The sequence below is a fragment of the Gadus chalcogrammus genome, chromosome 12 (assembly GCF_026213295.1).
Source record: "Gadus chalcogrammus isolate NIFS_2021 chromosome 12, NIFS_Gcha_1.0, whole genome shotgun sequence".
Taxonomy (NCBI): domain Eukaryota; kingdom Metazoa; phylum Chordata; class Actinopteri; order Gadiformes; family Gadidae; genus Gadus; species Gadus chalcogrammus.
In genome coordinates, this window is record NC_079423.1 from 5,190,232 (window position 1) to 5,216,708 (window position 26,477).

The window sequence follows — 26,477 nt, forward strand, 5'->3', positions numbered from 1 at the left end:
AGGGAAGGGCCAACATGGAAACAAAAGGAAAAGGTGAACTTTCTGGTTTACAGTTTTGGCTTGTTGTTAAAGCAAGGTGGAATGAACACAATAGAGTGGATATAATGGTGTAGTCTAGTGGATGGGTGTTCGATTCCCATTCGAAAGGTTCTGGGTTTGATATAATCTTGTAGCATCAATGAGCAGGGAGGCTCCCCTGAACCCTTCACCTGCTCCTCAGAATCTATTAATTGAGCGATGACTAGTTTGCCACAACAAGGACTTAAAGCCTTTAGATCCTTAAGTTGGACAACTCGTTATAGATGATCGCCTTTCAACTATGAACAACAAATACACAAAAAGACTGGTTGTTTTGTCTATAAAGTCTTTATTCACTTGTTTATTTTATTGAAAAGCACCACAGGCTAGGAGGCGCCGCCGTTGTATCCGGGTGGAAAGTATAGTTTATAAAAGCTACAACAACCCTCATGGTTGTTTGCTCATGCTAATAATATATACCACATGCTCTGTGGCCTCCTACACGTTCGCCTACTTTGCATAAACGTATTAACTGAGTGCAACTTGGCAACTGCTTTAAATCTTGTGTTAACAATCATTTAGACATACCTTCTTTTTTTAGTTCAGTTGCAGTGTGGCGATGTGGTCTGTGGCTAGCTAAAGCCAGCTTACATACATTTTGTGCTTGCGTGTTTGAAATGCCTACATCAAGAGGATTCCCTTGAAATGAAAAGAGACTATCAGTAGTTATAAATATTGCTAATTATTACAGATTTTTCTCACGGTGACACAGTACTCGAGTGAACGAAATGTAAACAAATTCAGATAAAGGTCAGTGCGGGTCAAGACACCCAGTGTTTTTCAGAAGCAGCTAAAATATATAAAATATTCTATTCTCATCTTCCGTCGTCAAGAAGTGCAATAACGTCTGAGATGCATTAATTCAAACCACTTGAACATTCCTGTCTCTCTTACTAACACAAGCACCCGTGGTTTTCATGCCATTGCTTCACATTTTCCACAGACTTGTAAGTATCAATACGTAGACGGATACGCAGCGATATTCATATTGACACACATATCCATATGCAGACCAATACAAATCTATACGCGATGCGCATCAACGTCGCATTCCGACACGTATTGAGAGCAGGTTTTTTATTTTGCAGTCCGACCCTCAGGAGGCGCCATTGAGTATCTTGTCGTTCAGCAGCTTCTCATTGAGCGCCACCACGCTCGGGACAAACTGGCTCTCGCTGATGAAGTCCCCGGCAATGATGTTGAGGGAGCCCACCTTGGAGCCCGGGCTCTGCTCCCGGACCCAGGCCAGCAGGGCCGGGTAGTTCGAGGTGACCAGGTCCTTCAGTGACTCGGTCGGGTGGGAGCAGATGTACTTCAGGTCCTCTGTCAGGTTGATCCCTGTCACGAAGAAACCTCCTGGAGGGGGGTTGGGGGGGTCCAGAAATGTTACATGCTGAAAAATCATATATATAAATGTTTAACTATGTCCATGTTGAAAAGGCTACCGGATATCTGAGTTATTCCCGTCTTGAATACATACAGGGACAATTCAAGAATGAGATAGCAACAGCAGCCTCAAACTAACCTAGTGCCATGTACAAATGTTTCTGGTACCCACAAAATAGAAAGAAAGAAACATTCTTCCTTACAAAAGAATGTTCAATCCTTAATGTTCTCTAGAGAGAACTTTAAATAGATAAAAACGGTACTGGGTAACTTTGCTTACATTACTTTTTGGACTCTGTATCAGCAGTAGGAGTAGATTATCAGTATCAATGCATCCCTTTGTGTTGAAAGCAGAGAATTTTCCAATAAAGTGCTCGTCCTGACGCTTCAGTTTTAGCGAAAGTTTGGGGGAAATTACCCGGTCGGCCATGTTGCTTCCGTTGCTCAAACTCCTGGATGAGGGCCTCGGCTTTGCATTTGTTGGCCCACCAGTAGGGAATATGTGCCCACAGGTCGTTCTGACCGCTCGCTAGCTTGTGCTCGTAAGACACGATAACCTGGTAGCCCATCGCCCAAAGGTTCCTCAGAGTCACTGGCTCCTGGAAGAAACACAGATTTTATAGATAAAGATAAAAATTAGGTGCTTTAATGATCCACATTGGGATATTTTGGGTATTGCGGCAATGGAGATAAAGGCCGAGGAAGAAAAGGTTCAAATATATAGATTGTGTCAATATAAGGTACTCATAATAAGAATACCATACACAAACAATGAACATAGCACACTGGCGATAAGCGGACACTAGTGGTACTGTTAGAATGGATCGTTTTTTGTACGCTCCGTTAATTGTTGTATGCCAAGTTACTTCTTGGTGCACCAAGTTTACTGTAAATACATATCAACAATCGTGGCGGTGCCGCAAACCACTGGCCTTACTTACCGTCTTGGGACAGAGCTTGGTGGCGAAGGCTGCTCTTATGGCCGTGATGAGGAGCATGTGCAGCTCCTGGTTGAGACCCAGGAAGTGGCTGAAGGACAGGATCACCACTTCCCTGGGGTGTGTGTCCAGCCACGCTCGGATCTCTGTCAGCACCGTCTGTGGGGAACCACATGGAGGTTAAGAGTCCACCGCAGGTCACCTCAGACCACCACGGCTCACAATAGACACATTAAAGACCACCACAGGCATGTACAGATCACCATAGACAAAGACCACAGGCCGAGACCATCATATAAGTGTTTTATTCATAAATTCCTCAAGAACTCACACATCCCAGAGCACTTAAGTCAATGTTGGGGACAGTTCTGTTGGACGCATATTAAGTTGTTATCAACTTATAACAACTTGATAGTATGGTTTTGGAATAGCTGAGTCAACTTACTAAAAGGACAAAAGACCACACAGGAGGCTAATTAAAACCACTGATCCATATTACACAATATATTGTTTTCTTGTACGGTTCTCATTTTCCATGACTAATCTACAAGAGTAATCTGTCTGATATAACTTCATTTACTCTGATTTAAGGGTTCTTGGATACACTGAGGGACATGCAGCTCTGCATGCACAGCGTACCACCAATCATTGATCATGTTGATCAGTTCATGATCAGACAACCAAAGCAGTCGTAGACAGCCCCTGCTAATCGTGGAACAAAACTTCTAAATGACCCAGCAAAAAGAGGAGAACAACAACGTCAGTTGTATGGAATTGCTTTGGTCACAGAAAAGACGACGTTGGACAAAACAAGTACTTTATCGAGAGCTTTGAATGATGAGTGCAAAGCCAAATCTGAATGCCATGCAAAGCCAAAGCAGAAAAGCCTTTTGGACGCCTTCGTCAGTGTTGCACCATACAAGAGGGGTTCCAAACGGATCTATGCAGATGCACGCCGCTACAAAATCAACCCAATCATAATACCATGATTAATTATCTTTTATTTTTTATATTCATTTTTATATTTCTTATCGCAGTGTATCGCAGAATGACAAAATATCGCAATACGATTTTTTGCCAAAATAATGAAGCCCTAATCAACATAACTCTAAGTAACCGTATTATTCATAAAATATACCATCCACAGTCCATGCTAGGAGTAGTATTAGTAAAGCACCTCTCGAGTAACGGTGTTGTACACTGTGGTAGAAGTAATATTAGTAATGTAGGCTACCTCTACAATAACGTTGGTGTAGACTCTGTGCTAGGAGTAGATTTAGTAAAGTACCTCTACAGTGACAGTGGTGTAGACTCTGTGTAGGAGTAGAATAAGTTAAGTATACCTCTACGGTAACGGTGGTATAGACTCCATGGTAGAAGTAGAGGTCATTGGAGTTGTCGGTCGGCCGGTGTGCAATCCTCAGGTCACAGTATCTCACGCCACAGTCCAGCTGCTGCTGGATGCCGTGCTCCTGCCAATCAGGGTTAAAGGTTACCACCTGCTGTGTAAGGCTGACTACTCACTACAAGCTGTTTCGAATCCATCCATTTGTGACATCAAAATTGGTGCGTATATGTATAAATTCTATACATATTTGCATATCTTTAAGAGCCTTTCTTTGCTCACATGTCAGTGCTCTCCCCCCCCCCCCCCCCCCCCCCCATCCCATCTTACCTGGGTGACGGCCCACTTGTAAACGAAGGGCCGGATAAGGGGCTTCATGTATCTGTCCAGCTTCTGGAGCATGTCGGGCTGTGTAAGGTCCACTGGGGATCGGTCGTTCATATCCAGACAGTAAGTGATCGCGTTGTGACTGCCTGGTGGTGAGAGAGAGACATGAAGAGAACCCATTAGTCTACTTAATACTTAATTGGGGTCAACTTTAAGTATGATACTGGTCATTTTAGTGCTACACAGCTAAAGACACAGCTTTCTGGAGACCTATTGGGATGATGCACTCACCCTAACTATTGAGCCATAGACCTATCCCCTACCTGCTCCAACTTACCTACCTGCTCGGGACTAATTAATGACACATGGGTTTAAATATAGCAAATAGCAAATCGGTTAAACAATGTAAATGAAAAATTATAATTGTATTGTTTTTTTAATATCATGGGATATGTTTTCTACAGCAAGCACGAAATCGAAGTCTTGGTCAACCATACAACAGTGTTATAACTGGGTTATGTGTCCGACCTGGGATGGCCAGATTGCACAGGGGGATGTCCCACAGAGTACTGGGCAAGTGTGCCATCCAGTCCTCCATCGGCAGCTCCTTCAGGGTTAAATTGGCTGACATTGTGGGATCCGATGTCTGCAGAAAACCAAATTTGTTAAGCAAATTAACATCAGATCGGCCACTATGCTTGGTCAGTCATTGACGTGCATCTCGTTTTTCATGACACGCAGACTCAAATGTGAATGGCAAACAGTCAGCCCAAACTATTATTAGTGGATGGAATGTAGGTTGACTGCAGTGTTACTTACATGTTCAACTACGTCGTTGACACCGAAGTGCGAGATAACACAATTCACAATGTATTCCAGTGAATATCTTGAAAAGGTCCCTGGTTCCAATACAGCAGAGGAATAACAGTAACATCCGTATAAAGATCACATGTATAAACCATTGGCAGCGCTACGGTACCGCAGCGGGATCTTCCCTGGTTGGGTTCTCTCAAAATGCACTAAACCGGCATTTTCTCACACAGCGTCAGCAGCACAGGATCCACGACCAGGAAACCCAAAAACCAGTCCCTTGACCAAACTGTACATCAATAAAAAGGCCGCATAACTACTCCGCCTTACGTATTATAACGAGACGGAATGGTCATGATTCTTCACCGCACACACAATGCACTGCCTGGCGCTCCTCCCCGGCGGCCGTGCGAGGTGTTTGCATGCAGGGTGCTTGGGGAGACGGGCGGGGGCTTCGGGGAGGCGGTACGGCGTGTTTGCATGCAGGGTGCTTGGGGAGGCGGTGCGGGGTGTTTGCATGCAGGGTGCTTGGGGAGGCGGGCGGGGGCTTCGGGGAGGCGGTGCGGGGTGTTTGCATGCAGGGTGCTTGGGGAGGCTGTGCGGAGTGTTTGCATGCAGGGTGCTTGGGGAGGCGGTCCGGGGTGTTTGCATGCAGGGTGTGGGGAGGCGATGCGGGGTGTTTGGGGCGTCGGTGCGGGGTCTTTGCGTGCAGGGTGTTTGAGGAGGCAGTTTGGTGATAGGCGAACAGATGATTGAAGATGGGACCCCCCCCCACACACACACACACACACACACACACTCGCTGATCAGTGGCCCCATCGCACTTCCACTTCCCTGTTAACACCCTACTTATTTTTAAAAGAGCAGTATCGATTCCGTTTAAGTTAGGCCGTGTCCGCCTTAACCTTAATTTGCACCTCCAAGTGCAAATGAAGTGTCCTAATTAATTAATTATTTTCCAAATTCCATCTGTCAACTCAGAACATATGGATAGAGTATTCGGAGAGGAAGGAATAGTGTAAACTTCAAATACATCAGTTACGGCTACAATTGTTTTTTACGCTGGGGATCACTGCCATCTAGCGGTCAGTTAGAGAAGTCGGTGCTTCTTTGTAAACCCTTTCTATTTAAGTTCCCCTATGTTACCACCAGTTGTGAGTGGGATTAGCCATTGCAAGCCGTTGCAAAATCTGCCCTACCTTGTGCTTTTGTGACATCACAGGGAGTTTCCACCTAGATGTATATTTGATTGACCCGTCTACTAATCAAACCGTTGGACAGTAGGAAATGTTGCCTTTGTATCCATTATATATCTAGATGGAAACTCCCCCTTGTGATTTCACTCAGGCATAGGAAAAGGCAGATTTCGAAACGTTGTGTAATAATGGCTAATTAAGCTCACACCTTGTGTTAAAATAGGGCCCTTTAATAGAATGGTATAGTAAGAGCCTGGCATAAGCAAATTAATTGGGTTCCCAGGCTAATTAAGAGTACCAAAGTCTGCATCTAAAATAATTCCAAAACACGCAAAATGGAATATTGCATTTTCACAATTTATTAAAAATGTACTTAAAAAAGAAAATACAATTATTAGGTCCTTTTCTGACAGTAAAACGTGTAGCTCTGAATATTTCCCTCTGCGGTTGACAGTCCCCGTCAGGATGTAGTGTTTGTCGCTGGCTCCAGGCAGAAAGTTCACAGTAGAACAGGTTATTAGTATGATCGTATACAAAAACAGAAGTATCTGTACTACTTTATTTCTCTTCGGGTTGGAAAATAGTTCTCAAATGTGTCGCAAACTGGCAAACCACAAACCAAAGTAATTTATACATGGAGAAATGCTCATGACCACCTTAGAGAGGTTGGAAGATAACGATATATTAGTCTGTATCTTGAACAGTTGACGTTTTGGCACATGTTGCGTGTTGATAAACGCTGTGATCCGCTAGTATGATGGGCCGATGGAACAGAACAGCTAGACCACATGTGTGCATTGGGCGCCATCCAGAAGTTTATATAAACAAACTGTTTTTTTCAGCCAAATGAAAAATGCGGTTCTGTGTGTTTGCTCTTTAAAAAAAACGAAGAAAAAAGGAGTCTTGACAAGGCATTCGTTGAAAAAATACGAATAAACAAAAATACTGTAACATGTAATCCCACTTTAACACTTTGAAACTGCTGGCAATGTAAGCCATAATAATGGAAGATAAGTGGGGTCAAAAAAGTCTAACTGGAAAAGATAAAAGTTTGTCTTTTTATTATTACCTCAAATAGTTACCATCTTGAAGTGCTCTATGGGCCTTAGTCACCGAGCGGCCATCCTGGTTCTAAGCGCGAGCCGGATGGGACCTCCCTGCTGGCAGTTAGAACCAAGATGGCTGCCGAATGCACATTCAGTTCCCCGAGTTCCCTTTTCCAGCAAGAGTTAAGAACCAAGATGGCTGCCAGGTGAAGAAGGCCCATGGAACCATTTATTATGGAAAGGTGGTGCTGGAGCCGGTCTCCGATAAAGTCAGTCAGCAGAAGGAAGACACCCCCATAACTCTAGCCAGTTTTTTTTTAGAGTATAGCTACGTTTGTTATCTCACCTTAAACGAGTCTGGTTTCCCCACTGCAGAGAAAGTAGTGCATACAGCTGGAAATATATAGTCCATCCACACCTCATACCTGACTCTGAACGGTGTAGTTGCATTTCCCTGGGAATGCAGAACATTTGGTACACATTTGTATTCCAGCATATAAACCTCGGTAAGATATGTCAGATAGGAGAATCTCAAGGAGACTAGGAGAGGGTACGAGGAAGTCCTTCACTGTGACTAATCAGGTGTGGTACAATCTGCTCGAATGGTCACCCCCCCCCCTGTGATGTACGTATTCAGCGCATTCAAATCACCCTCCTCTCTTGGACTCTGTGACAACAAATGATCTACATTCCAGTTCAGACCAACTCGCTCCAGTGGCCAGTGAACATATGTACAACAGCAGTCAAAAGCTGTTCAAAGGCAAACCTATCCTTTGTGTAGGAGGAATTCCAGAGTTTGTGGAGTTGTTTTGGAGTTTAATGCAAATTCGAAAGGGTGTGATTACAAATGTCTAGCTAAGAAAAATCGGGCCTGTACATCGGCCTCTGGGGTCGAGGCCCGTCGGCCCGAGCCCATGCCAGACACAGGGGGGGGGGGGGGACACGACTCGACACATCTAGTACAATGTTTCACGGCCTACACTGCCCATCATGCATCGGTCTTTCACTATTCCTGGATAGCATCTATGGTCCCTTAACCCCGCCCCCCCACCCAGAGTTCGGACCGCCAGTGTCGACGGATCCTGGGGGGGCGCAGCGCTCCGCGGCGACCCCCTCCGGGAGAGGCCGTGTCGCAGCCGTGGCGGTCGCTAGACCTCCCGTCACGGCCGTCACCTCTGAACCGCGCCTCTTGACGCCACGGCCGGTTTGCCACGGGCGGAGGGCGGGGGGAGGGGCGCCCCGGGGGCCGGCGCCGGCGACTTGGGCCCCCTCCTCTGTCTGTGGCGGCCCTTGACCTCCGACTCAGAGTCACTGAGCTCCGCGTCGGGACAGTAGCCGTCCGTCTCCCGCCGCGAGCGCGCCCCGTTGGGCGGCGGCTCGGAGGAGGAGGACGCCGGCTTGGGCCAGAGCCGCTCCTTCGCCGCGGAGGAGGAAGAGGAGGAAGAGGAGGACGACTTGCGGCCCAGCCGGTCGGGGCCGCGCAGGTCCTCCGTGCTGCGGACCAGGCTGACCGTGGCCTCCTTGAAGGAGCGGCTGAAGTGCTCCATGCCCGCCTTGCGGAAGCCCGCCGGCTGGCCGCCGCGGCACAGCGCCTCGGCCAGGGGGGCGCCCTGCTCCCCGCCGGGCGTCTGGCAGGAGATGTCCTTCTGGGCCACGCACCTCTCCGCGAGGCCGTTGGCCTTGCCCCCGCCCCCGGGCCCCCTGCGCTCCGCGTCGGCGGGCTTCGGGGGCTTGCCGTTGGAGGCGTGCTGGCTGTGGAGCGCGGCGTGCAGCGCCAGCGGCTTCCCGCTGCCGGGCTTGGCGGGCGCCGAGGTGCTGCTGGAGACGGCGTTGGCCTCCCGGTGGCCGGAGGACGAGGAGGACGAGGACGAGGACGAGGAGGTGGGCGGGAGGCCGTTGGAGCGCTCCTCCCTCCGGCCGCGGCTGTGCAGCTGGGGCTTGCCCAGGCCCAGGCCCCCGGGGACCACGGCGGGCCCCTGCTCGTGGACGTTGAGGCTGTTATCCGGACAGAGGGGCCCGTTGCCCGACTTGGCGCTGCTCTTGCCGTTGCCCAGCAGCTGGGCTTTGGGCATCTTGAGCTTCAGCGTGATCCGGGGCGGAGGGTGGAACAGGAGGCTCTCGATGGGGAAGGACAAAGGAACGCCTGCGGAGGAACCCGGCGTTAGTACGGCCGACAGCGGGAGCTTCAGCGCGGACGGCAGTTTGACCGTAGAATAACACACGGCCACGGACACATCAGTACAAACTAACTCATCATGTGGTTCTCTCTTCCTCGAACCACAGGATCACCACCCTCGAAATTAGACGCATTTAGGACATCCAATATTCTGTTTCGTCTCTCTTATTTATGTACCAACAGGTTGTTGACAAGTAGCACTCGAACACTAACACAGGGAAATATTGATAAAACTAAACCTCCTCATCCAGTATCCTGATTTTAGTTGTAGCATTACAAGCTTTGATGAACCTCATTAGCTAAGAGCGCATGGTGACTCGGCAGGGGAGCTATTCCCTGGAGACCCTTTGAAGCGCCCAGGAAGAGGATTACTTTAATGAAGCCCCTTTGGAGAGGGAAAGCACGAAGCTTCACCATATTCCATTATTAAAAAGAAATGTCTGTTTTCTATGATGGAAAAAAACGCTTTCTTAGTGTGACAGCATAAATGAGATATGTTTTCCATTACACCGACATGCAGTAGCTATGGATACTGAAACGAGACGGCAGGAGGGGCCTACCTAGGGTCACCCAGGTGACCTTGGGTGTCTTGAAAGGCGCCTCTAAATTAAATGTATTATTATTACCTGCAGTCACTTCCTGGTTGAGGAGTTTGATGTGCAGGTTGAACATCTGCTCCTGGGCTTTACTCTGAGACAGCTTCAGCTTCTCCCTGCGGCTCACCATGTAGCACAGGTTCCTCACCTGCAGGGGAAACACACACACACACACACACACACACACTTTATAACATAATCCTTGATTTTATAGGTCAATTACTAATCTATTTATACACACACATGAACACGCAAGCCCATTAAGTGAATTAAAATCATTATTTGAAATATTATTACAAAGAATACTCAATTGTCTAGAAACCCAGCAGATTATAACCAGAATAACCATTCAGCATAAAACATACACACACACCACCACAACACACAAATAAAACACAAACACATGCACCCCACAACACACACAAATGCCACACACACATATACCCATTCAACTATATTAATTATTCATATACTTTTATATACTTTTATATAGTCCATTGTGTCCCCACAATGGACACTCAAATAACTCAGAGTATTGGCAGAATATCAATCTAAACATTTTGAGCCAAACATTTGGCTTAGTTATGGTTGGACGTTATCACAATGCAAGGGGGTTCACAGACCCATTTCCTCGTTGCGGACCCTCCTTGCGTCCACCATAAGGGCCTGACATGCGACTTCCAAAATGATAACCTTACGTTGAGGCGACGCAGCATCAAGGCCTGTGATTGGTCCACTAACGCAAACCCGACGCAGAACCAAAACAGGTTCACGACTCCTGTCGAAGCGTCTGCGTGGTCGTTGCGTTGCGTCAACGTCCAACCATAACTCAGGCCTAACTCAACCCTCACACACACACGCTCTCTCTGCACCCACCCTCTCCAGGTCCTGCCGGAGGTGCATGAACATGCGCATGCGCGTGTGGATGCTGTCCTCCTGCGGCTGCACCAGCAGGTTGCCCTCCTCCTCCTTGGGGGGCAGCAGCGCGCGGTTGAAGCTCGTCTTCCTCTTCAGCTTCCAGTACTGGAAGATGAAGTCCATGAGGGGCTCGGCCACGCCCAGGTCGCGGGCCAGCTCCCCCGGCTGGATCAGCGTGTGGAACTCCTCCTCCAGCTCCCGCAGCCGCTGCGCCCGCAGCCCCACCTTCTCCGTCTCCGTGGGGACGGGCTTGGGCCGGGCGGGGCTCAGGCCCGGCTCGGCGGCGGCGCCGGGGGTCTTGGAGCGGCTGTGCTTCAGGCAGTAGGACTTGAACTTCACCTCGTCACCCTCGTCCAGGATGGTCTTCATCTCCAGGGTCTGCTCGAAGGCACAGGTCACGTGGAACGGCGTGGTGCAGTTCTTCACCGAGCACTGGGGGGGGGGGGGGGAGACACGGACACGGGTTGACTGTCTGTCTGCTTAATCAGTTATTCTGCCTTACCGCTTTCATCCAGTTCAGATGAGTCTCTGTACTGTCTAACCCCTACCTGCTCCGTCAGTGTTCACGTCCAACCGTTACACATTGATTACTCTTATGTTTGGTATCTACTCGGACATCGGATTTATGTAATCTACTCTGACCTGTGATCAAATGTGATATCTACGGTTTCTTCTCTGATATCAGAGTAGATATCTCATGATATCACATCAGTGTTTCGCCTACATGCACCTAGCAGCTGCTGCTGAAATATGACCGCCGCTGCTGAGGAGAGCTCCTTCATATCTCTTTAAAAAACTAATGTTATATTATTTTGCGCTACGGACGCTTAATATCCAGGTCAATTCACGCTGTGAGTAAAGCCTATAAACGGAGAGGAACTTCAGTAAAGTTGGAAATGAATTGGCAGATTCAGAGATTGTGGTTCAATAGATTATCAGTGAAACATCGTTGCGACACAATTGAGTGTAGTAACCCAGAGAACGAGCTACAACATTGTTTTCATCCAAACAAGCCGTTTTTTAGCGAACGGTGAATTGCATTGGCTTCTATGAGCTGTCGGCTTTCAGCCCGAGCTTAGTCTGCAAAGTGCAAACTGAAAACGACCACAATGGTAAAATTTCAATAGCGTCGCCATTATTGACTCTTGAGCCCCAAAACTTTTTCCATAGAGGTATGGCTTATTTATGGTCCTACTACAACCTTTAGTTTTGAAAAGTATCTCATGATATTTTTGAGGATTTTGGATTTAGCAACAATTTCAGTAGAGTCGCCATTATTGACTCTGGAGCCCCAAAACTTGTTCAATAGAGGCATGGCCTCTTCACGGTCCTACTACAACCTTTGTGATGGGGAGAGGGGAGGGGGTAGGAAGATGCATTGGTTTGAGGCACAGACGTTTTCGATTTTTGTAGTATTTGTGTTATGTGATTTTACTGTATACGGTGGTTGTTGATATAATATATTTTTTGTTAAATAAATTGAAATAATGGTTTTAAAGATTATACTTTTAATATGTTTAATCTCTCCATATTTCCCTGCTCGTATTGTGCACAAATGTGCTGTATGTACACCCTTCTGTTGCCGGCAGACACATAGAAACCTCACGGCAGGGTGTGCTTTGAGAGCACACAAAAAAAATTAGGAGCAGAAAAAATAACATTTCACCTCCGCTACTGCAACTCCATCTTAGGGGAAACACTGCACATAATCTGACATAATGTGATATCTACTCTGATATCATGAGATAGCTACAATGATATGTGATATCTACTCTGAAATAATGTGGTATCTTCTCTGATATAGTGTTACGTATCACATCTACTCTGATATAATGTGATATCTACTCTATTATAACTTTATATCTCCTCTGATATAACGTGATATCTCCTCTGATATAACGTGATATGTGATATCTCCTCTGATATAACGAGACGTCTGATCCAGCAGTCCTATGTCAGTCCTATGTCAGTCCTATGTCAGTCCTATGTCAGTCCTATGTCAGTCCTATGTCAGTCCTATGTCAGTCCTATGTCAGCCCACCTGGATGCAGGCCCGGTCTTCAGCTTGCAGAGGCTGCAGATGAGCGACCAGCGGCTGGGAGGGATGTGGGACACCTTGGTGATGGGCTCCATCCTCTCTGGACACGCGATGCTCACCTGGGCACACGCACACGCATTACCACCGCGACACATAGACTGTGACACATCAACACTGTGACCAGAAACATCAACGTCATGACACAAAACGACAGCACCAGGACACATTCACAACCCAGATTAACAATGGAAAAGTAGGGAGACAATAGCAGATGGTTTATCCAAAGCAACTTTGTTAAAGGTGACATATTATACCACCAGGTGCGAGTGCGATTAGCCGCTACAAAGCCCTTTTGAAAATCTGCCTCTTCTGACATCACAAGTGGGCGTGTCCACCTACAGTGTACTGGATAGATCAGTCTACCAGCCTACCCAGTGGACTGTATTAAACGTTGCTCATCTATCCGTCATACATCTAGGTGGACACGCCCACCTGTGATGTCAGAAGAGGCAGATTTTCAGAATGGCTTGAAACGGCTAATCCCGCTCACACCTGTTGGCATGTCATGGGACCTTTAAAGGTTTCATACGTATCGTTACACAGGCTGAGGGCTTCTTGCTACAGCCCAACCTTTGGGCTAAGAGTCAGCTACAACCCTAAACCCATTAGTCACAGACATCAGAGCCGGGGCCCGTCGCTTACCTCGGGGATCCACAGGGCGCAGCTGACGTGGGCCCACTTGGTCCCGGCCCGCGTGGCCTTCATGGCGCCGCCCTTCTTGGGGCAGAGCAGACACTGGGGCTCCAGTCCCAGCACGCACGTCCTGCACAGCCAGTTCCCCACGGGCACCTTCACGATGCCGTAGCACGCCTGTAGAGAGGGGGGGGGGGGGGGCGCAACACAGGGTAGGACCATCATTCAGATTCAGGCTGCTTCATTATCACCTACCTGTGTGCTACAAATGTTTAATCGATGCTTAATTAGTGTCTACCTGTACATTACACATTTTATAACGATCGTCTACCTTTACTTTACAGACATTTTAAAGGGCGTCTAACTGTCCATTAAAGATGTTTTAGTAAACGTTTAGTAAATCTGTATTACATAGGCTGTAATCAGTGTCTACCTGGGCATTACACATGTTATTATAATGAATATCTACTTTTAAATGACAGATGTTGAAACGAGCGTCTCCCTGTATTGAACAGATTTTGAATCGACAGTTACCTGTACATTATATATGTTTCAACGAGTTTCTGCCTGTATATAACAGATATTTGCATGAATGTCTATCTGTACATTACAGATGTTTAAACAAGCGTCTACCTGTACATTACAGATGTGTAAAGAAGTGTCTACCTGTAGGGTACAGATGTTGCAATCAGTGTCTACATGCACGCCCATGTTTTAATGACGGTTAACAGATGTTGAAACAGATGGTGCACGCAGATGTTTCAATGTGTAAACAGATGTTTTAACAAACGTGTTAAATCTCCCTGGTTCATGCAGATGTTTTAATGAATGCACACAGATGTTTAAACAAGTGCAACAGATGTTTTAACGAGTGTAAGCAGAGCATTTTAACAAGCGTCTCACCTGGTGCACGCAGATGTTTTAATGAGTGTAAACAGATGTTTTAACAGGCATCTCCCTGGTTCGTGCAGATGTTTTAATGAGTGTAAACAGATGCTTTGACAAGAGTCTACCACATAGGTTTTAATGAGTGCACACAGATGCTTAAACAAGTGCAACAGATGCTTTAACGAGTGTAAGCAGAGCATTTAACAAGCGTCCTCACCTGGTGCACGCAGATGTTGCACTTGTCACAGAACACCATGTCGTTGCCCTCCTCGCTGTCGGGGGAGCGGCACACGTCACAGATGACGTCCTCGTCGTACTCGATGCCCAGCCCCTCCACCGTCTCGATGGCGTGCCTCATGTTGCCATGACACTGCCTCTCCAGGGCCTCCAGCGCCCGCTCCACAGTCAGCTCGTCCACGGCCCCCTCCCCTGGGGAACCGGGCACAAGGATCAGGTAAGCTGGGTAGCGTGGTATAAGGAGAGTAGTGGTACCTTACAGGGTCGGAAATGAACAGGGGCTTGGGGCCTTGCTTAGGACATATAATTGCCTCTCGCAATTGGGACGACGGGGGCTTTTAAATAACCCATAAAATAGAAGATTCATTTCTGTGTTTTACTGTGTTGCACAGCAGGCCCAGAATGTTAGGTTTTTATTGGTGTCATGATGGTTTGTCACGCAAGATAGAAAAAGTATTTTTTTTTTTCACCCAACCTTTCACCAAAATGCCAAGGAAATGATCCAAAATTGCCCCGAAAACATGGGGCAAATGAAGCCCTGGTAAAGAAAAGGTAATTTCCTACCCTTAAACCTTATTAGTTGACTCTCGTTTTATTTACTCAATTCATATATGCATTGCTGATGTTCAACAATTGTTGAGTTCTTGGGGGGCAAGTTTCCATGACAACATGGTCATCGCATGCATCCTGGAAGTGACACATGCATCCTGGAACGCATTCAGTGACTAATGCATTACAGCCTCATATCTCTGTGTAACCCTGGAGGGGTTTTAGTCCAATCTTAATGCCTCTTGAATTGTGTTCAGGCTTGTGATATTAGCCATCTGGTTGTGATGGGACAGCCTCTTCCTCCCGCTATGTGGGCAAGGAACACTCATTGCGCCATTGGTGTGTGTCACACTAGGATGTAGTAATGTGTGCTTCAGTCTAGTGGAAAGTGTGCGGTGAGCATTGAAGAGTGTTAACATTCTAGTCGAGTGTGTGCGTTATATACTAGCCTCTACACGCGTCTCCTACCCATGTGCTCAAGCTCTGTGTCAAGTGTGTGCATCCAGTGAAGTGTATTACACACTAGTGGAGTGTGTTACACACCAGTGGAGCGTGTTACACGCTAGTGCGGCGTCTCCTACCCATGTGCAGCAGCTCTGTGTTGAGCGTGTGGAGCCAGTGGAGGTCGGTGTCGTCCAGGTCGTAGCGACACATGTCCTCCGCCAGCTTGTTGATGTTGACGTAGCCCATCTCCGTGGCGTCCTGGCTCCAGCAGCGGAAGTACTTCTTGGGCCGCGTGTACAGAATCTCTTTGGGCTTCTCCGCGATGATCCTGAGCACACACATAGAAGGACAGGTGGAGCTTTATAGCGGTTGTGTGTTGTGGGATTTGTAATCGGGCTGTGTTGATCATTCTAATATCTCACTTTTTAAAGTGGACACCATGATATAAATGTTTTTTTTTTTATCCAATAGTTGCTCTGGAGGTTGAGCACTTTCTTTTGAACCGGGAGGTCTGATTGTGCTGTGGTTATGTCTTCCAATACTTCCGGTCGATCTGGATGTTTCTTTGAGTAACACACTTTGCTTCGGCGTTGCAACCCGATCTCCTTTTGTTTGACGCACTGATCAGAGGTGATTCGATTCAGGTGTGCCTTCGCAGACGAGTGTTTCATTATAGGTCGCGTTTAATCTGCTGAAAAGTCGGAATATAAAACCTAGAGAGTGGAGTGCATTATTAGAGCAGTTCTCTAGCCACCAGCTACAGAGCTGTACCTTCCTAAACGTCTCACATTCACCAACAGCTATCCATCTGTGTGAGAGTGTGTCACTCTCTTCACATTCACCAACAGCTATCCATCTGTGTGAGTGTGTCACTCTCTCACATTCACCAACGGCATCCATCTTTGTGTATGTGTGCGCGGTGGTCTCTCTCTGTCACAATCACCACCAGTTATCCCTCTCAAGCGATTCACCACCAGTTATACATCTCACTCTCTCTCGCTCTCACCACCCAGTGACTGACCCCCTCTCTTTCTCACATCCACCCAGTCGCTCTCTCTTTCCTTCATATTTACCAACACTCTCACACACGTTGGGCATCTTGCTTATGGACAATCCAACACTTCTCTGCTGCACCAGGAAGCGCAGTAGCTCCATACATAGCCATCAAAGTAGAGCCGAACATTATCGATAGAAACCGCAGACTAGCACGCTTGGTGGTTGATAGAAGGACCACATACATAAAACTCCTCTCTAACCTGGGTCCACACAAGGCACTTCACAATTAGCACCTCACATACACCCATTCACACGGCGACGGAAGTGTTGACCATGCTAGCAACAGGCCAGCCCGTCGGTGGTAGTTAGGGTAGGTTTCGTCTCCAGGGGCGTTAACCTCAGGGGAGCTGGGGATCCAACGGGCGACCTTCCTCCCATCTGTGTTGTTACTTGAGGAGGGTTCGAGGACGGTGTCGGGGCTGGCGGGCACCTGCACGCCCTTCTCCCACTCCTGCCTCCAGGTGTCGGCGAGGAGGTAGTAGTCCTCGGCGGAGATGTGGTGGGAGTCGGGCAGCTTCATGGCACTGATCAGGTCTTTCCTGAACACCTGGGGGAGAGATGGGCCAAGGGGATTGTACCATTATCACAATGTAGGATGTACTTTATCAGCCTGGGTGACACAGACACTCAACTATTACCGTTGGCGTCTTGTGGCGATAGGGAATGCCGTACAATAACTGTACGTCCACACCAGGAGCGACCAAAGCGTCAAAGACGCTCTGGTCGCTCACAAAGTTTCGCTGCGAATTTTTCTGTTCGCTTTGGTCGCTCAAGTCGCTCATGACGTACAATTCAATTATGCAGACGCATTTAAAGGAGCCGTATGCGTTTAGTAGGCCCTACAGACAGCCATATCAAATAGTGAACTCTCCCATACACCTTGGCCATATTGCCGAGACGGTTTTGCTTGTTCGATAAAGTGCTTCGACAACAAGTAGGACAGTGATTCCCCCCAATATAAAAAAAATCCTAAAATGTAGGCTAATTACAACCGAGAACAAAAAACCCTGCGTGCTGTAGTAGTTAAAATACGTTTCACTGATCTGGATCTGCAAATCATGATCTGCACTCATTCGTCGCATTCAAAACGAATAGACATTGGGACACATGGCTAATTTGCATACGTGCACAGGACTGGTTGGCTCCGCAAGGCAAATAATGGAACATATCTATCTATCTATCTAGGCCTTTCTGTCTATCTATCTATCAACGCGTGTCTAGTTTTAATGTGATGTATTGTGTGTATTATCCAGTCAGACTTGTTCTGTGTGGTATTGTAGGCTACTGTCCTGTGTGGGACGAACCATCTAAATGGATTCCCGACGATTTGTGTCGTTTGGTATTAATAAAGACTTGACTATCTATCTATCTAGACTATTTAATTAAAAATTATTCACCTCAGGCTCCGTGAATAGTGGGGAATAGAGGGATAAAAGACAAGAGATATATCCCTTGTCATTTATCCCTCGTCTTGTCGATTAGTTTGTTTATGTGACGATTTCAAATACTTTTTTGTTTTTTTTTAAAGCATGCTACACGCGATTGGTTGGTTAGATTGGTGGCATGTAGAGCAAATTATAATGATTCCCGCTTAAATACGAACGTTCTAGATGTAGCCTATAAATACTCCCACTTATCATCACTTGATATCCAAACCACTATGGCGTTTCGATCTCTGAACTGAAAAAGGGTGGGTTCGTACAACACCGGGTGCCCAGTTACAGCCGCGATTAATACTTCAGCCGACATTTTGTTCAGTGAGTGAATAAAGGTAGGTAGGAACCAAAGTGCCTGCCGATGTTCCCTGGGATCCACGCAAGCGAAGAGCGTCTACATTCCGATTGGCTGTCAGTGTTTGGTCGCTGAAGCGAATAATAGTCATTTGCATAAAGTTAAAAAGTTTTCAACTTCTTTTTGACGCTCTGGTCGCTCAACTTTGGCCGCTGGTAGCGTTGGTCGCTTTGGTCGCTCTGGTCGCTCTTGCCCATAGAAAGTGAATGACTTCCGGCGATTTGGTCGCTCAATTCGCTTCTGGTGTGGACGGACAGTAATAGCAATGTGCAGTTTGGATTGACAGAGGGACTTTGATGTGAAGGACCGTCTATATCATCCCCCCACATTTAAGTCACGTGTAACAATAATGATACAAGTTACTGTTGTTTTTTTTGTGCCTAGAAAAAGAACGTTAATCCAAGCTTGAATATTGTCATGGGCCTGCCTGGTTGGTTGTGGCTTTAACCAGAGGTCTATAGCAGGAAAGTGTGCTTTGTGATGTATATTAATGCTGCGTAGCGTTAAATAAAACTGTGAGCATAGCAATAGCGATGACAGACAAGATTGAGAAAGGCATAAGAGGAGGAGGATGATGAGGTGTTGTTTACTTCTGCCGGCTTCTTCTGGCTGCAGGCGGGGGTTCCCGGCTTGCTGCCATACTTGTTGGTGGAGCAGAATGATGTGGAAGGACCTGAGGAGAAGGACGAGGAGGAGGGGTCAGATGTTGCAAGACACCAGCGGCCGAAGACCTACACCAGCTGAAGACCTACACCATCTGAGGACCTACACCAGCTGAACCTGCACCATCTGAAGACCTACACCATCTGAAGACCTACACCCTCTTAAGACCTACACCAACTGAAGTCCTACACCATCTGAAGACCTACACCCTCAGAAGACCTACACCCTCTGAAGACCTACACCATCTGAAGTCCTACAGTAGCTTAAGAGCTACACCATCTGCAGACCTGCAAAAGCTGAAGACCTACACCATCTGAAGTCCTACACCATCTGAAGACCTACACCACCTGAACCTACACCATCTGAGGAACTACACCATCTGAAGACCTACACCATCAGAAGACCTACACCATCTGCAGACCTACACCATCTGAAGACCTACACCATCTGAAGACCTACACCATCTGAAGACCGACACCATCTGAAGACCGACACCATCTCAAGACCTACACCACCTGAAGACCTACACCATAGAGGTCCATTCCTACCAAGTCGATTCTAGAAACTCTCTTGCCTCTTCATCAACGTGTGCCTAGAACAAGTGTTGCTGAAACGGAGTATGTGAGAGGCTGGCTATCAAGGGCTTAAGCTCCAGGTGAACTTACTTTCATTGTCAGAGCTGTCACTGCTGCTGGAGGTCCTGATACGTTTCATCCTGTAGCATCCTGGAAAACAAGTAGGAAGTATCATTATGGGATGTAAACCAAGCGGGGAATTAGCCTTGACTACGTGTTCTACACATGCGGTTGAATTAATAGTAGCGCTACACGTGTGACGCAATAGGACAATTACAATGTGGTGGAAATAAGAATAATAACAGCCAAAATAGTAGTCCAAATTCTAACACACAGCATGCTCTGTTCTTCCCTTATTTTCTGAGCATAGCCTAGCTCAGAACCATCAAAGTTCGCAGACATTGTATCACAACGACAGGCATTTGGCATGAGAGAAAATGTACACTTACCATAAATTTTACATCGAATGGCATGCTAAACGGTTCCACTGATAACCCCACGACAACTTTTCTTATCTGTAAATACATACTCGTGTAAGTTCATGATGCCAGCATTACCAAGCATGGTTATCTTGGTTACAACAATGGTTGGACCGCATCAGTAATCTGGAGGAGTTTGGCTATACTGGCTCGAAGAAGTTTTAGGTTTGTTTTGTTTTTACTAAAACAATTCGAAATAAGGAAAACTACTCTTTAAAATTCAGTACTGGGGTTGACATCGGTGTAAAACGATGTCAAAACTGTACAGAAACTATACATTTAATTCTGCAACATTAACTCAATCAACACAGAAGATAAATAGCTTTAGTTCTGGTGTATTCATCAAGGACACAAAAGCAACTTTTGAAGGGGTCGCAAAAGGAGAGTTAAAATTAGTTTCCAAGAACCGTTTGGCCAAATCATCAACAGTACAAACTTTGTATTACTGGTGAATTCTGTCTTTGTCTGACCAGTCCCTCTTAAGATGACTAATGGGAAACTATTAGTAATCAATACACCATAACACTGAGGAAAACCGATGGTGATCGGCGTCATTTCTGCCATTCGATCAGTAATCTGGCCTCGGGTCATTGATATGTAAAACGGTGGTTTGTAGGTGGTTTCGGAGTAACGTATAACGTGCAAGTAACGAGATAAAGTTGTCGTCAGATACACTGTGGAACATCAAGTTATTTAACACAAACTGGGGCGGTTAGGTATCCGTGGTTTTTCTACGTACATCCCCCGAACTGAAGTCCATGGCACGATGATCAAATGTAGCAATAAAGTTAAATGATTTTAGCGAGTTCACGTTAGTATACAAAGACATGAAAGAACAGCTATAAAATGTTGTTCCTCAAAAGCCTTGGCGCCAAACACTGGCCTTTAGCGGGTAGGTTGTGGTTGATAGATCCAAGGGTCCGAAGGTACAGTGGGCGGTCCCAATTCGTTACCAACCAATCACTGACTCGAGGGCGGATCACTCTGCGGTAGCAAACATTCGCAGATTGGTTGGTAAAGGAGCAAGGTCCCGCCCTCTTTACGGCCGGAACCTTGGATCTGGCGACTACGTTTTGCGCTTTAAAACGCCGTGCAGAAAATCAAACATGGGCGCCACCACCAAATAAAGATGTCACTTCCTATCGGGGTTTGGACCCAAGCTATTACGTTTACAAAAGAGTATCGTAAATGAAACTTAAAGCGACACCCCGATTTTCTGTTACTTGCGAATGATTATCAATCATAATCTACAACTTTGCATTCAAAGAACCCCCCCTCCCAGAAAGGAAGCAGGGCCCCGTGGCCTGCATAAGCCATCCAGGGCAGTTCTCCTGGCAGTGAACACACGAGCATATTGTCCAGATTCCTTGGATCTTACCTTATGTTCGCATTGTATAACGCGTTTTATCCCGTCCAGATGACGTCGTATTCCGTTTGGCAAAGTGGATATTACAAATAGAGCCGTTGGTTATAGCCTTTTAATTGAATTTGGTTGCTTTATTCTGCCACCCTAGGAATTTCAAGGGTTGCAATCTCCAGCAGCACCACCACGCACAACACATCTATTGTACCGCGACGGCCGCCAGGTCCTACACTCCACCTCGTTCAGAGGAGCGCTGCTGCAGGGTTCAGTTTGAGTCCCTTGGAGCCATTCATTAAAAAAATAGTAATAAGCTAAAAAGACGAAAAAACAAATATTCAAAAAATAATTAAGAGATATGTCGCACATTTGTACATTTTACTATTAGTAAGTACAAATGTACATCATACTCTACACATGCACAAATGTATAGCATACCTTATTCAAGTTAACCTTTTATTGATGCACTGTTAAATCTTGTTTTAAGGTGGTTGGATTCTTTAGAAAGGCAGAAAACACTTAACTATAACAAGCACTTGTTGAGCAAGAACTCTTTTAACTCTTCCTTATGCAGTCAGCATCTTAAAAAAAATCGATGTAACTATTTTGTATTTTCACAGATCCAAGTAAATTTGTACAGCTAGTGGAATATGTGATGAAGCTATTGGCAGGTTGGGTGTCCAAGCACGCTTTGCTATTTGGGACCCTTAAAGTTACAGCATAAAGACATAAACAAAGGTTATTGGAATACACTTTCTTACTTCTCCAAATCATTAAGACACTATGCCCATCACACAGGAAGCTAGTAACAATATGCTGCTTAGCAGAGTAACATGACATTGAATCTTGACGATATGGTCTGGAACATTGTCACTCTCGCATCTCTTTCCTCTTGTGAACTGAAGATAATGTCTTAACGTAGCTCGTAAATGGACATTTTGGATTGTCGCCTAATGAGAAATTAAAAATACTGGAAACAAAATGCATGACGTTGTACGACAATTTTTTTTACCAAAAAGACTTGTGAACAACACATTTGTTTACCTTACAAAACATTCATTTTAGAGTATAAAACTTTAGGCTACATGAATTGCCTACGCTAGCATCCCAGCAAAATCTATAACATGTTATCGGTACCCTTTAGTCTCTAAACAAAAACTTAAACAGACCTTAATATAAATACATACAGGGCCCATTATTCAAATGGCCCTTTGCAACCACAGTTTCAACTAAACATGTGAACTGCTAAGCAAATACAAAATCTAAACAAACATCCCTAAACCTGCAATTCTTTTAAGAAAACTGAATGTTTTATATTAAATACTTTCCCTCTTGGCTGTCTCTGTGTATATTATCACTGCAGTATTTTCATTTTTTCTTTCAGTCAACAGAACGATTAAAATTAAAAGCCTACAATAAAACTTACATTCACATAGTGGATAAAAAAAAAAAGTATCAAATACATTCATTTAAAATATTCACATTATTTGACTACAATGCGGACAGTGGTTTACAGCAAATGGGGGGGGTACCAGTTTGTTTAATGCAAAAATTGTGCATTAATCTCCAAAGCTTTTCCCTTATCAAACCTATCTTCAAAGACTATTACCAGAGGTTCGAATCTTATAAAAAAATATTTCAGGGCATCTTCAATTTTTATATTATATTCCCATTCTGAAGAATCTTTACACAGCAGACACGGAAAGTTAACTCCTAATTCTAACCTTCCGTACCAGCCATTTGGGCTTTCTACAGAAAATCATTCAAATGTTCGATGTGCAATTTGTTCGACGCATCACACTCACAAGCCCATCTGCATGTCGGCAAAATTGAAGAAGTTGTCAACGTCCCGTGAAGAAGTACTCTTGTTTTCCGAAACAAACACCTGTGACAAATAAAGAAGAGTGATTTGAACAGCGGGAAGGAGAAGCTGGACATTTTAATAAGAGAAAGGCTGCATTAGGTGCTACAAACGTTGCCCCTACAAACGTTGACATCTACCAGTATGCCATGATAGAGTTGGTGGTGGCCGCTGTTTGGATTATGTTTCCTGTTGGGTGTTTGTTTGCTGGGGCCATGTGCGAACACCTTAAAGAGAACATATTTACCTTGGATCCATTGAAGACCTCGATAGCGATCGTCCTGCAGGCATCCACCACCCCGTCTCCATTCAACTCCAGCGCAGTTACGGAACCTTCCGGAGAATAGGTACAACTCAACGTTTACATTAAAATAATAATAATAATGGATTCCTGATTCCTAACCGTCCATGGATGGAGTGATCCCTCCTACGTGTTCAATCTCAAGGTTTCTTGCTTGATAATAAGTGGAGCATTTATTTGTCCTTGAGAGGGCCTGTGAAGCCCCTTGATGCTAACTGGGATTATGGTAAGGGCGCTAACCTTTGGTGCTCCACTCCAGCTGGTCAGCGGTGTCGTTCTGGAAAACCCTCTTCACGTCTTCAGGCCTCATGGCCACCTCCTTGGTCTGGATTAACAGGAAGCCTTTCTCAATCATCTGCGGATATAAGGAAGGAATATTAATAAGGTATGCATACACAGAGTTGGTAACTTGCAAACAGCAAGCTTTCTTTAGTTTAACTACGCCAATCGATAACATTTAGTAAACTACTATTAGTAGTAGTAGCAGTAGTTGTATTCATGACAGTTCATGACATATTCAGGCCCCATAACAATTCAGAGAATAAATACTTTCCCATTATAGCTTCGCTATATCTATATATAGGCTGTCTATACTGAATTAGGGAAGACAGCCTTTTGTTACAAAGCACCTTCCATTTGGAATAAGCTCAGAAAAATACTTGAAGTTGTGTTTCCTTTCTTTCACTGAGAGTTTATTAATCGTAATTCCCTTCCAACACAATTCTCCTGCATTGACTGTAATTTCTAATGTTTTTATATCCAAATTGATGCTGCTACATTGTATTGTACTTTACCTTATTGTATTATTCACTTTATTTATTTTTTTAGCCGATGTATTAACCTACACTGTACCCTCGGCCCCATAGTAAATGAGGGTCTTTTCCCTCAATGGGTTTTCCTAGGTCAAATAAACGGTCTACATAAAATAAATGACCCCACTCTTACTCAAAAAGTTTGGAGGACAATCAGGTGACATTTGGAACATCCTGTTGCAAAATTGCAACATGTGTATCAGTTTTGTTGTTGACCTAGACTTACTCTATAGATGGATTGGATTGCGAAAGCAATAGAATATAATTTGCAATAAAACCCTTTATGGTGTAATAACACTAAAACAATATTACAATAAATATTTAATAACAAATGGATAATGAGTGAAAGGCACATATAGACTATATGTATACACACTATTATAGAACATGTGGTTTATTTGGTTTTTAAAGGAAGTGGTCACAAGCGGGCCGTTAATTCTCACATCCTTTCTATGAGCAACTAAACTTCAGCTACACTTAGTCACCCACCCTACCAGTTTTCACAAAACAACTGCAAACCCCCAACCACCTCCCCTGAGCTCTCCGACACTCTCCCCCGCCCACGTTTACCGCGTCGATGAGTTTGCGAGCGTTGGCGGTCGTGTAGTCTCCCGCAAAGAACACAAAGAGGCAGGACTCCTCGCTGTCCTTCCGGCGCCCGCCCCTGGTCAGCGGCACGATGCTGCGCGACGCGTCCCCCGACACGCGCACCGCCTTGAACTCAGACTCCGGCCCGGGCGGCGGCACCGAGTCCAGCACCGCCGCCGTCTCCGCCAGCAGGCTCCAGTTGTTCTCGCCCGACACGGGGGTGAAGTCGTGCACGTTGCTCCAGTTGTTGTTGAAGATGCTGAGGCCCGCGTCCTTGAAGTGGAAGGCCAGCTCGGGTAGTAGAACTGGAAGCAGCCGAAGCGCATCCCCGTGGAAGACTCGATGATGGGCTGCGTGGCGCAGCACAGGAACACCTCCATCTTCTTGCAGTCGCGCGTGCGGAACTGCTGGCACGCCACCACGCAGTGCACGTCCTTGCAGTCACGGAAGAACACGCTGCCCTTGACGGGGCCCAGGAAGATGCGGCAGTTGACGCAGTCGTCGACCGTGATAGTGGCCGAGTGGTCGAACACGAAGATGTTGCAGTTCTCGCAGTCCTGGATGACCAGCTGCTGGCCCTTCAGCGTGCCGGGCAGCCGGCCCACCGTGGTGTCCTTGAGACCGTTCAGCATGTAGTCCTTAGGGTCAACCTGGGCAAGGAAACACAAATGTATCAATATTCAGCCAGAATGGGATTCCCATAATGCAGAGCTGCCCAGGTTTAGCCTTATAGCCACACTTGCATCAACACTGCCAGGGTTTGGGGTTCCATTGCCACCGGGGCAGCCCATGCTAAGAATTTATGCCTTCACAGTATTGTAAGGTTAGGGTCAGGGTTAACTATGGATAAAAGCTTCAACCAAATAGTGTAATTATATTACATTTGTTAGGCTATGAGGTACGATTATTTAATCTGTGCCCAAACAAAAATTTGTGTCAATCCTTGTCATCGCTGGAAGGAGGGATGGGTTTATTCTGGCTCTCTTTAAGGTTAGTTGGGGTCGTCTGAGGGCCTATGAAGCCATTTGGGAATGCAAGGGAAATACAAACATCTTATTTTCATATAATTCATATTTTTGACCTTTGAAATTAAGAATAATCCCGTATTAGCCAAAACAACATGAAGTCATCGTTTTTGGTTTGCACTTTGCAGTAATAGCTGGAACGGCATCCAGGAAAAGGGACAGAGCACCCAAGCCTAGCTAAGGAGGCCACAATAGATTTAGTTTAGCCCTCGAGTAGTTACGTGTTGTTGTATGTGTGGATGGATAATCCCCTAATGAGCTACTAACAGCCTGTTCAAGAAGCAAAGCAAACCCTTTTTTT

General features: G+C 45.9%; 3 protein-coding genes across 3 annotated transcripts in view; all 3 read right to left on the bottom strand.

The window, feature by feature from the left end:
- Positions 1-327: 327 nt before the first annotated feature.
- plcxd1 (phosphatidylinositol-specific phospholipase C, X domain containing 1) lies at positions 328-5,307 on the bottom strand. Its single transcript, XM_056604477.1, has 7 exons — positions 4,894-5,307; positions 4,603-4,720; positions 4,078-4,220; positions 3,746-3,874; positions 2,406-2,561; positions 1,883-2,063; positions 328-1,434 (listed from the first exon to the last, which is right to left on the bottom strand). Exons 2-7 carry the CDS (start codon positions 4,703-4,705, stop codon positions 1,175-1,177), a joined length of 972 nt encoding a protein of 323 aa, XP_056460452.1. The 5' UTR covers positions 4,706-4,720; positions 4,894-5,307; the 3' UTR covers positions 328-1,174.
- A 1,111-nt stretch (positions 5,308-6,418) lies between these two features.
- jade3 (jade family PHD finger 3) overlaps positions 6,419-26,477 on the bottom strand; it is a 55,040-nt gene continuing 34,981 nt past the window's right edge. Inside the window, 8 exon segments of the mRNA XM_056604475.1 lie at positions 6,419-9,269; positions 9,929-10,046; positions 10,775-11,248; positions 12,858-12,868; positions 12,871-12,973; positions 13,557-13,724; positions 14,653-14,864; positions 15,803-15,993. Of these exon segments, the coding sequence (XP_056460450.1) occupies positions 8,296-9,269; positions 9,929-10,046; positions 10,775-11,248; positions 12,858-12,868; positions 12,871-12,973; positions 13,557-13,724; positions 14,653-14,864; positions 15,803-15,993 (2,251 nt within the window). The 3' untranslated portion in view covers positions 6,419-8,295.
- LOC130393759 (protein XRP2-like) lies at positions 23,308-25,820 on the bottom strand. The gene is given in 5 exon segments (XM_056604478.1): positions 23,308-23,474; positions 23,698-23,783; positions 23,992-24,106; positions 25,134-25,444; positions 25,447-25,820. Coding segments are annotated over 5 exon segments (933 nt in total). The 5' UTR covers positions 25,784-25,820; the 3' UTR covers positions 23,308-23,390.

Bases quoted from the DNA above. Each gene is read 5' to 3' on its own strand.
- plcxd1 (XM_056604477.1), bottom strand. From the start codon at position 4,705: ATGTCAGCCAATTTAACCCTGAAGGAGCTGCCGATGGAGGACTGGATG. The intron at 2,562-3,745 runs GTATACTTAACT...GGTTCCCCACAG, and splicing joins ATACCACCGTTACCGTAGAG to ACGGTGCTGACAGAGATCCG. The intron at 2,064-2,405 runs GTAAGTAAGGCC...TGTTTCTTCCAG, and splicing joins CCAAGCTCTGTCCCAAGACG to GAGCCAGTGACTCTGAGGAA.